Raw genomic sequence first — 11691 nt, 5'->3', positions numbered from 1 at the left:
TCAGGCGTATTAATGTGTGGCTGAGAGACTTGTGTAGGGGGCAGGTCTTCAGATTCCTGGATCACTGAAGCCTCTTCCGGGGAGGTACGACCGGTACAAAAAGGACGGGTTACACCTGAACCCAAAGGGATTCAATATCCTAGCGGGCATATTTAAGAAAGCTGTTAGTGAGGGTTTAAACGAGTTTGGCAGTGGGAGCGGGTTTGCAACAAGAATGTCCAGGTTGTGAGGATCTTTGAGTACACGGCCTGCTTTTCCGACGCAGGGGAAGTGCAGGAAGAGTCCATGGAGGGGAGGCTTGTTTCTCTGATGTTCTCTGCTCTCCAAAGTTCTCTGCAGTTCCTGGCAGTCATGGGCAGAGCAGTAGCCATACGAAGGCGTGAAGTATCGACAAGAAGCTCAGAGACCTCGGCCCTCACCCTGCCTTGTGTAGCTGGATCCTGGACTTCCTGTCAGATCGCCGGCAGGTGGTAAGAGTGGGCTCCCTCACCTCTGTCTCTCTGACCCTCAGCACTCATACCCCACAGGGTTGTCTCCTTGCCCCCTCCTCTACTCTCTGTATTCCCATGACTTGTGTCCCCACCCACAGCTCCAATCTGCTAATCAAATTCGCTGATGAAACTGCATTGATTGGCCTAATCTCAATTAATAACGAGGCAGCCTAAAGATAAGAAGTCATCACCCTGATACAGTGGTGTCAAGAAAACAACCTCTCCCTCGTTGTGACAAAAACAAAGGAGCTGGTTGTGGATTACAGGAGGAATGGAGACACTGACCAAAATTCAACATTTCCAAGTCTGTTATTGACACAAAATGCACATTTTAATATTGATCAGGACACAGTGTATTTTATATATTGTTAATGACATAAAACGTATTTATAGATTGTTACTGACAGAGCATCGTATAATTTGTGTTCCGTGTGTTATCTGAATGTACTTGCCTGTGATGCTGCCACAAGTCAGTGTTTCTCTGTACCTGTACCTTCCCGTACTTGTGAACTTGGCAATAAGTTCAACAGGACCTGAGAAATCTCAATGAGATTTGATTAGTGATGATGATCTTGGCAGCTCGGTTGGTCGAATGTATGAGACAGTACACTGTTAAATGCAAAACCCTGAACGGTGTTGATGATCAGAGGGATCTTAGACTCCAAGTTCATCGCTCCCTGAAAGAGACTGCACAGATTGATCCGGTGGTTAAGAAGGCAAATGACGCGGTTGTCTTTATTAGTTGAAGCACTGAGTTGAAAAGTCGGGAAGTTGTGTTGCGGCTGTTGCGAGCCTGCGGTCGGACTGTGACTGTGTCTTTAAGAGCGCCGGAGTGAGGAGGCGGGACTATGACGTCAGTCACAGGCTGACGGCGCTAACTGTGGATTTAACCATAAGAGAGACAGAGCGATCTGCAGACAGGCAGTCGGCCAGTCAAAAGAGAGAGAGACTGGAAAAGCTGATAGCTTCAGTTTGTCACAGCTGAGGCTTGGAACTCTCCTATGCTCTTGATCATCGGTACACGGAACCACAATGAATGTGTGTGGCTATCACTTCGTACAATCGATAGGAGTGAATTTTGGAATATCTTGGGGGACTGCTTGTGTTAACCCTTGCCTGGGTATGTTGAGTGGTAACACCTGTAAAACGATATTCCTGTGACAGGTCACTTTCGCTGATAACTCGTATGTGACTTTGTCGAGGGCGCAGAGGAGCTTTACCAGGATACTGTCTGGATTAGAGGGCATGATCTGTAACGAGAGGTTGGACAAACTTGGGTTGTTTTCTCCAGAGCGGCGCAGGCTCGGGTGAGACTGGATAGACGTTTATAAGATTACAAGAGGTAGAGATAGAGTGGACAGACGATATATTTTTCCTGGGGGTTGAAATGTCTAACACATTTAAGATGAGAGGAGATGTGAGCTGCAAGTTTGTTTCTATCTACATTACGACAGTACATTGAACTGATATACGACAAAACAATAACTGTAACAAAGCATTATGGCTGCAGAGAAAGTGCAGTGCAGATAGACATATGGTGCAGGGTCACGTCGAGTTACATTGCGAGGTCGAATCCATTTTATCGTACTGGAGACCATTCATTTGGCTTATAACCGCAGACAGGAAGCCGTCCTTGAGCCTGGTGGTACGCACTTTAAGGCTTTTGTATCTCTTCCCCGATGGGGGAGCGGGTTTGCAGCAAGAATGTCCAGGTTGTGAGGATCTTTGAGTACATGGCCTGCTTTTCCGACACAGGGGAAGTGTAGGAAGAGTCCATGGAGGGGAGGCTTGTTTCTCTGATGTTCTATGCTCTCCAAAGTTCTCTGCAGTTCCTTGCAGTCATGGGCAGAGCAGTAGCCATACGAAGGCGTGAAGTATCGACAAGAAGCTCAGAGACTCGGCCTTCACCCTGCCTTGTGTAGCTGGATCCTGGACTTCCTGTCAGATCGCCGGCAGGTGGTAAGAGTGGGCTCCCTCACCTCTGTCTCTCTGACCCTCAGCACTCATACCCCACAGGGTTGTCTCCTTGGACCCCTCCTTTACTCCCTGTAGACCCATGACCTGTATCGCCACCCACAGCTCCAATCTGCTAATCAAATTCGCTGACGACACTACATTGATTAGCCCAATTTCAAATAATAACGAGAAGTCATTACCCCGACACAGTGGTGTCAAGAAAACAACCTCTCCCTCATGGTGACAAAAAAAAACAAAGAAGTTGGTTGTGGACTGCAGGAGGAATGGAGACAGGGACCAAATTCAACATTTCCAAGTCAGTTATTGACACAAAATGCACATTTTAATATTGATCAGGACAATATATTTTATACATTGTTAATGACATAAAACATACTTATAGATTGTTACTGACTGAGAATCGTATACTTTGTGTTCCGTGTGTTATCTGAATGTACTTGCCTGTGATGCTGCCACAAGGCAGTGTTTCTCTGTACCTGTACCTTCCCGTACTTGTGCACTTGGCAATAAATTCAACGGGACCTGAGAAAACTCAGTGAGATTTGATTAATGATGATCATCTTGGCAGCTCGGTCAGTTGAATGTTAAAAGACACTGTTAAATGCAAAACCCTGAACAGTGTTGATGATCAGAGGGATCTTAGACTCCAAGATCATCGCTCCCTGAAAGAGACTGCACAGATTGATCGGGTGGTTAAGAAGGCAAATGTCATGGTTGTCATTATTAGTTGAAGCAATGAATTCAAAAGTCAGGAAGTTGTGTTGCAGCTTTATAAAACTAGATAGAACACATCTGGAGTGTTTCATACAGTTCTGGTCGCCCCAATTCTAGGAAGGATGTCGGGGCTTTGGAGAGGGTGCCGAAGAGGTTTACCAGGATATTGCCTGGATTAGAGGGCATAAGTTATTACAGAAGTTTGGACAAACTTACTCTGCCTGCGGTGGGAGACTCTATCGGTCACGTGATCCCGTTTGCCCCTCCCATTTAACTGCAGACGGGCAACATCTGCGCGTCTGTTTCCGAGGCCCCGCCCTCCAGATGACGCAACATTCACTTTGCGCATGCTCAGTGTTGTCTGCGGGCTCAGGAAGGGATCCTCGCCTCTTGGGTTGGGAGCCGGGGGTCGCGATCATTGTCTGCGAGCCGAAGATATCACTTTCCCATCGGTGAGTATTGAGACCGATCCCGAGCGGGGTGATCCGATGTTGGCTGCGAGCCCCGAACTGAGGGCCAGTTCCTCATTTAACTTCCAGTTATCTGGGCTCGTCAAAAATGTGTAGACTTCACTTAATCTGCATTGAACGATCCAAACCAGGAGCCCGGTCTCTCTATTTCTGCAAAATTGAAATGGAAGTCCCGCCAACAGGTCACATGAGGCTGTGTGCGCAGATGTGCCCCGCCCTCTGCTTTGTGACGCAAGATCACGGTGTGTGTTAAAGCAGTCCCCGGATGGGTAGTGATGCTTCCTCCATATTGTGTTGGGGAAATCTGATGTTGGCCACTGAGTCCCATTAACTCCCCCCAACTCTCCTCACTTCCTGAGGCTCCTCGCATTTGTCCTTGAGCTTCATGGCTGTTGTGTCTTTTCCCAGATTGGGGTGGGTGAGGAAGGAGAACTTCCCAGGTTGTGGGGATCTTTGATTTCACTGTCTGCTTTACCAGGGGACTGGGAAGTCTAGAAGGGAGAATGGTTTCTGTGATGTGCTGATCTGTATCCAAAGGTCACTGCAATTCCTCGCAGTCACGGGCAGAGTAGTTACCATGCAAAGGTGTGAAGTGTCCGGATAGGATGATGTGTTGATGAAGTGAGGTTGGGTGAGGATCAAAGCATATGTGAAAGTTCTTGTTGTTTGTTCTAACTTTGTCATTTTAGAATTTTTATACAGTAGTCTGTGCTATTAATTCAGTATCTGTGTATTGCTGGAGGACCATCAGTGATTGTTCTCGATCCCTTCTCCCACCTGGTTCCATCTGCTTATCCCTGCCCATCTTGTTCAACTACTGTCCAGTCTTGTAACACCACCTCCCACACCCCACCCCACCCCACCTGCTTCAGAGATACCCTGCTCTACGGACAATGTGGCAGAGCAGGGTATCTTGCAGGGGACTTTAAATCACACAAGTTTGGATTCATTGATGAAATCTGTTAAATTTCTTTCGTTCACCCCCTGAAATCATTAAAAACGTCCATTAAGCAGCCTTTGAATACAAACTCTCACGCACATGTGATGTTATTCTGGTGCCCCCACATAAAACCATGAGATATACCGTAGGAGCAAAATTAGGCCATTTGGCCCATCGCACCTGCTCTGCCATTTAATCATGCCCGTTCCAATTTTCCTTAGTCCCAGTCTCCTTCCTTTTGCCCATAAACTGTCATCATCAAGAATCTAGAAACCTCTGCCTTTGATATCCATAAATACTTGGCCTTCACAGCTGCCCATGGCAAAGGATTCCACAGATTCAGCACTCTCTGGCTAAAGAAATTCCCCCTCATTCACCTTTCTAAAAGGACGTCCCACTGCCCCCTTTATACTGAGATGACATCCTCTGGTCTCCCAATACAGGACACATCCTCTCCATATCCACTTGATCAAGGCCATTTACCATTTGATAGGATTCAATGAAATCATCCTTCATTCCTCTGAGTACAGGTCCAGAGCCATCAAATGCTGTTCATATGACAGGCCATTCAATTCTGTATTCATTTTCGTAAACCTCCTTGGAACTCTCTCCAGTATTAGCACATCCTTTCTGAGATAAGGGGCCCAAAACTGCTGAGAATAATCCAAGAGCTTTATAAAGTTTCAACATTACATCCTAACTTTTATGTTTTAGTCTTCTTGAACTGAATGCTTGCCTTCCTCACCACAGACTCAACCCACAAATTAACCTTTAGGGAATCCTGCACAAGGACTCCCAAGTCCATTTGCACCTCAGATTTTTTTTGTACATTCTCTCCATTTAGAAAATAGCCAACCCTTTCATTTCTTCTAGTGAAGTGTATCATCATGCACCTCCCAACACAGTATTCTATCTGCCATTTCCTTGCCCATTTTCCTGATCTTTCTCTAGCCTGTCCTTCCACCTATCTTTAAATTCCCTGCAAACTTTGCAACAAAGCCATCAATTCCATCATCCAAATCATTGGCATATAACATGAAAAGAATCGTTCCCAACATAGACCCCTGTGGAACTCCACTAGGAACCGGTAGCAAGCCAGAAAAGGCTGTCTCTATTCCCACTCGCTTCCTCCTGCCAATCAGTCACTACCTTTTCCCTGTAATAACATAGGCTCAGAGTTTGTTAAGGGTTCTCACGTGTGGCACCTTGTCAAAGGCCTGAAAATCCAAGTACACAACATCAACCAATTCTCCTTTGTCTACCCTGCGTATTACTTCTTCAAAGCATTCCAACAAATTTATCAGACAAGATTTTCCCTTGAGGAAACAATGCTGACTCCGGCCTATTTTATCTTGTGCCTCCAAGTACCTCGAACTCACATCCTTAACAATCGACTCCAACATCTTCCCAACCACTGTCAGATTGAGTGGCCTATAGTTTCCTTTTTTCTGCCTCTCTCCCTTCTTAAAGAGAGGAGTGACATTTGCAATATTCCATTCTTCCAGAGCCATTCCTGAATCAAGTGATTCTTCAAGGATCATTACTAATGCCTCCACGATCTCTCTGGCCACCTCTTTCAGAACTGTGGGCATAAACCATCAGGTCCAGGTGACTTATCTGCCTTCAGATCTTCAGTTTCCTGAGAACCTTCTCTTTTGCTGTGGTCCTTTCTGTACAGGTCCCACCTTCACTGGAAGAGAGCCATGGAACAAAAAGTCTTACCCCTCTCCTTCCCTTCTCCCACCACAAGCCTGATGTCATGCATGGGTTTGCTACACCAGGGTCTGGCGTCATGTGTATGATTCCTTATGTTAGGGTTCCCCAAACTTCTTTGCACCGTGGACCGGTTTAATATCGGCCGACGGGGGAGGGTGTAGGGGGGATGTTCAAGTTCAACATTGTGTGACAGGGAATGAGGAAAGTTGCAGCTGACTCATATCACCAAATCATATCATTTCCATTCTCTCTGTGTCCTTCATCCTCACTCTCTCTCATCTCCAGTGGTCTGCGCCCCAGTGGTTGGGGACCACTGCCTTACATCTGTGGGTTTGTTTCTCTTGTTTGTGCTGTTTAATATTTTTTTTCCATTCAGACAAGGGAGACACATCCAGATCTGTCACATTCTCTCATTGTGGGTGGGGATTTTTTTTCATTGACTCTATTCCACTGTTACAAATTGCCGAAGGGCAGCCAATGTTTCGAGGTATATAGCCCTATTAATGCAAGAAGGAAGCCTTTTCTGTTTTTCTGGGCTTCTCAAACATTTGTACACTTCAGTGAAATCTTCCTCCAGAAGTTCCAGAGGAGAAGCTCAGTCTGTCTAATATTTCCACACAATTAAAGTGGGGAATCGTTTATTATTGTCATGTACCGAGGTTTAATGAAAATCTTGTCTTGCATACCATCCTCTCAGATCAACAAATTACAACAGTAGAAAATAGTAAAACATTAACAGAGTGTAAGAAAGCATTATGGTTACAGAGAAAATCCACTGCAGGTGGACATATGGTGCAAGGTCACGTCGACTTACATTATGAAGTGAAGAGTCCATCTTATAATGCTGAGGAATATTCAGTTTGCTTATAACAGCAGAATGGAAAATGTCCCTAGGTCTGGTGGTATGTTTTCTGTTCTTTTGTTTTCATTTATCTTCGACCTGATGGGTGGTTGATAATCGATAATGTCTGGTCTGGAGTTCTGGGAATCTTTAATTATGTTGGCTGATTTACTGAGGCTGCAGGAAGTATAGAGAGAGTATAGAGAGAGGCTTGTTTCCATGATGTGTCCACAGTTCTATTTCTTGAAGTCAAAAGAAGAGAATAGCTGTGCAAAGGTGTGAAGTATCCGGATGGGATACTTTTTATGGAGTAAGCTTAAATTTGCCGGATCAATAACCACACTACAAACAGTTCTTTACTTTATCCTTTTCACCAGTTTATTTCTTCGAACTCAGCCGGCGAGAAGCTCAGAGCCAAGCATCAGAGGGACACAACTCCTCTCCCTCTGGCTGCTCATGATGAATCTCTGTCCAACATGCAGAAACGTTACAATTATAGAACTAATGAAATAAAGAGCACTTTAGTTCAACTGGTATTCCCACCAAGGCTGTTGGAGCAAAACTTAATTTCTTAGATAAGGGAGTCCACTAAATCAGGGTTTTAAATACAAATGAATGTTCTGTCCAATCCTTATTAGTTATTCTCTTTCGTTAGACACTTTGTTCAATTCGTGTCTCATGAGAACTCAACTCTACATAACGTTCCCAAGAGATATCTGTGAGTCGTTAATCTAAACAAGCTGCAAGCAGATTCCTCAGTGAAAGACAGAACAGAAATTTGCACACTATCCAGAACAAAGCACACATAAGTTTGGACTTAGTTTTAACCCATTATTTACAAGAGTCCAAGAATCATTTCTTACATCCCCCAATACCCTTAAAAATTCACCACCAGAGTGTTGTAGCAGATAGTTGCCTCTCTGACTGAAAACCTGTGACTAGTGGAGTGCCACATGGATCAGTGCTGGATCTGTTGTTGTTTGTCATCTATATCAGTAATCTGGATGATAGTGTGGTTAACTAGATCAGCAAATTTGTGGATGACACCAGGATGGGTAGTGCAGTGGACAGCGAGGAAGACTACCATGGCTTGCAATGCGATCTGGACCGCTGGAAAAAATGGGTTGAGAAATGGAAAATGGAATTTAATGTAGACCAGTGTGAGGTGTTGTGCTTTGGTAGGAGCTGCCAGGGTAGGTGGTACACAGTGACCGGTACGGCACTGAGAAGTATTGTAGAAGAAAGGGATATGGGAATACAGGTCCATATTTCACTGAAAGTTGTGTCACAGTTCAACAGGATGGAAAAAAAGATTTTGGCATATTGGCCTTCATAAACAAAAGTGCTAAGTAAAGGAGATGGATGTTATGTTGACTTTGTACAAGACATTGGTGAGCCATAATTTGGAGTATTGTGTGCAGTTTTGGTCACCAACCTACAAGAAAGATGTAAAAGAGATTGAAAGAGTTCGGAGAAAATTCACAAGGATTTTGCCTGGTCTGGAGGTCTTGGGTTATGAGGAGAGATTGAACAGGTGTGGGCTTTATTCTTTGGAATGTAGAAGATTGAGGGGAGATTTGATGGAGGTGTACCAAAATTATGAGGGTTATAGATGGGGTAGATGCAAGATGGCTTTTTCCAATGAGATTGGTTGGGACTACAACCAGAGGCCATGGGTTGAGGGTGAAAGGTGAAACATTAAGGGGAACATGAGGAGAAACTTCTTCACACAGATGGTCATCCAGGTGTGGAATGAGCAGACAGCCCAACTGGTGCATGTGAGCTCAATTTCAACATTTAAGAGCTTGTATAAGTACCTGGATGGTAGGGGTACGGAGGTAAATAGTTTAAATAGTTCAACACAAACTAGATGGGCTAAAGGGCCTGTTTCTGTGTTGTACTTTTCTATGACTCTGTGACAAGGACATGAAATAATACTAATATTCATGTAGTTCCTTTTAACAACTGTGCGCACCAACCATTCATCTGGGCAGGAAACGTTTACGTGGCTTTAAAACTGTGGCACCTTACATTGACAGTAGATAAAAGAAAATCCCAGCTGCACGTCAACAAAGGCTATTTGTGTGAGTGTGTTTCAGTTACAGTGGGGCCAGGCACCCGTGCAGCTCAGTGGGAACAGGGAATAATACCAATGCAGAGTGTTAACTAAGCCAAGTCACAGACTGGAGACGGCAGAAATATCCCATTCTTATAGAGACAAGAAGAGCATCAGAGAGTTTGATGGTCATTCCAGATACCAGCACTGTGCCCATTTAGAAGAGAATTTCTCCCTCCAACTTGGGTTGAACTTCACTGTAACAGTGAGATACCAGATCACACCTTGGCAACTAAAGTGATCTCATCTGAAATGTTGTCCTTCACCCACTGGTGAATTTTATATATTTCTTTCAGGTTAAAAACGACAAGGAATTTATCTACGGGAATCGCGAACCCAACACACCAGTTTTGCTGTCTCTGTCCACGTATATCCAGAAGTGGAGCAAGGGATTCACTCGATCATCCTTCCTGCTCAGACTGTGGGGAGGGTTTACTCAATCATCCTTCCTGCTCAGACTGTGGGGAGGGATTCACTCGATCATCTAACCGACTGGCATGTCCGTCAGTTTACACAGGGGAGCAGCCGTTCACCTTTTCAGACTGTGGGGATTCAAGGTCATCTCATGAAGGTACATCAGCAAGTTCACACTGGGACAAGGCCATTCACATGTTCTGCATTTGAGAAGGGATTCAGTGGGTCTTCCCACCTGTGGACACACAAGTCAGTTCACACTGGGCAGAGGCTGGTCATCTGCTGAATTTGTGGGGAAGGATTCACTCGGTCATCTGACCCAATGGCTCACCAGCCAGTTTGCACCGGGGAGAGAACGTTCACCTGCTCAGACTGCGGGAAGGGATTTATTTGGTCATCTCAACTGAAGGTACATCAGCGAGTTCACACTGGGGAAAGGCCGTTCACCTGCTCAGAGTGTGGGAAAGGATTCACTCAGTTATCCAACCTACAAGCACACCAGTCAGTTCACACTGGGGAGAGGCCATTCACCTGCTCAGACTGTGGAAAGGGATTCACTCGGTCATCTCAACTAAAGGAACATCAGCGAGTTCACACTGGGGAGAGGCCATTTAAATGTTCAGACTGTGGGATGGGATTCATTCGGTCATCCAACCTATTGGTACACCAGCGAGTTCACACTGGGGAGAGGCCGTTCACCTGCTCAGTCTGTGGGAAGGGATTCACTTGCTCATCTAAACTGAAGGTACATCAGCGAGTTCACACAGGGGAGAAGCCATTTACCTGCTTAGACTGCGGGAAGGGATTCACTCGATCATCTCAACTGAAGGAACATCAGCTAGTACACACAGGGAAGAGGCCGTTCACCTGCTCAGACTGTGGGATGGGATTCACTCGGTCATCCAACCTGTTGGTACACCAGCGAGTTCACACTGGCGAGAGGCCGTTCACCTGCTCACTCTGTGGGAAAGGATTCACCTTATTATTTCACCTACTGAGACACCAGTCAGTTCACACTGGGGAGAGTTCATTCTCCTGCTCATTCTGTGGGAAGATTTTCACTCAGTCATCCAACCTACAGAGTCACCAACGACTTCACACTGGGGAGAGGCCATTCATCTGCTCAGACTGTGGGAAGGGATTCACTTGGTCATCTCATCTACTAAAACACCAGCAAGTTCACATTGGATGGAGGCCGATCACCTGCTCAGACTTTGGGAAGAGATTCTCTCAACCATCTCCACCAAATATGCATCATTGAGTTCACACTGGGGAGAGGCTGTTCACCTGCCATAAATGTGGGAAGTGATTCACTTAGTAATCTAACCTTGTGACACACTACCGGGTTCACACTGGGCAGAAAGTTTCAATAAGCTGCATGCTGGATATTCGTCCATCACCGTTGCTGAATGCAATTTCGAGAGTGACTGTCGGTGCTGAATTCTGCAATTATTGCTGCTGCTCACCAGACCCATTTCTGCACCCTGGTCACTGGGCATGGGAGGAATTTCTTCTGCTGCACATTCACCTTTAATAGGACTGGAGTTTAATGTTCTGGATCTGAGACAAATAAATCAGTTCTATTCTGAACTCTTATCTCCGGTACTTAGTGAATTTATAACACAACTAGCGTACAATAGAGTCATCCCAGGCCGGCTGGACCCTGTCAATTGCATGACAGTCCTTTTAAATCCTCCCCTGTTGTTCCCCTCTCGCTCTCCCTGTGGTGATCGGTTCCAAACAGTCACCAACCTGGGGGTGAAGAGGTTTCCCTTGAATTTTCTGCAGACTGAAGAAGTCAAGTTGACTGCAGTTCTGTCTGAGATGTTCTTCACCACTCAAATCTCTGGGCTGAGGAAGAATGACATTGGTAGTTAACGTCCTTATTCACGGCTCATTTCCACATTATGGGTCATTTTCCCTGCTTTGAAAGGGTCCTTAGAAATCACCCCTGTCCTCTAAAGACTGAAAGCAGAATGGGAAACCATCAGTTGGATGTTCAACAAAGCAGG

At 45.4% G+C, this 11691-nt stretch overlaps 1 protein-coding gene across 1 annotated transcript; it reads left to right on the top strand.

Annotated features, from left to right (window-relative positions):
* The first annotated feature begins 3536 nt into the window (after window positions 1–3536).
* LOC140207024 (uncharacterized) lies at window positions 3537–11239 on the top strand. Its single transcript, XM_072275342.1, has 2 exons — window positions 3537–3634; window positions 9562–11239. Exon 2 carries the CDS (start codon window positions 10002–10004, stop codon window positions 10938–10940), a length of 939 nt encoding a protein of 312 aa, XP_072131443.1. The 5' UTR covers window positions 3537–3634; window positions 9562–10001; the 3' UTR covers window positions 10941–11239.
* Window positions 11240–11691: the final 452 nt, after the last annotated feature.

The sequence above is a fragment of the Mobula birostris genome, chromosome 13 (genome assembly GCF_030028105.1).
Source record: "Mobula birostris isolate sMobBir1 chromosome 13, sMobBir1.hap1, whole genome shotgun sequence".
NCBI classification, from domain to species: Eukaryota; Metazoa; Chordata; class Chondrichthyes; order Myliobatiformes; family Myliobatidae; genus Mobula; species Mobula birostris.
Note: the sequence above shows the minus strand (reverse complement) of the source record. Positions and strands in the feature narration are given on the sequence as shown.

Bases quoted from the DNA above. Each gene is read 5' to 3' on its own strand.
- LOC140207024 (XM_072275342.1), top strand. From the start codon at position 10,002: ATGGCTCACCAGCCAGTTTGCACCGGGGAGAGAACGTTCACCTGCTCA.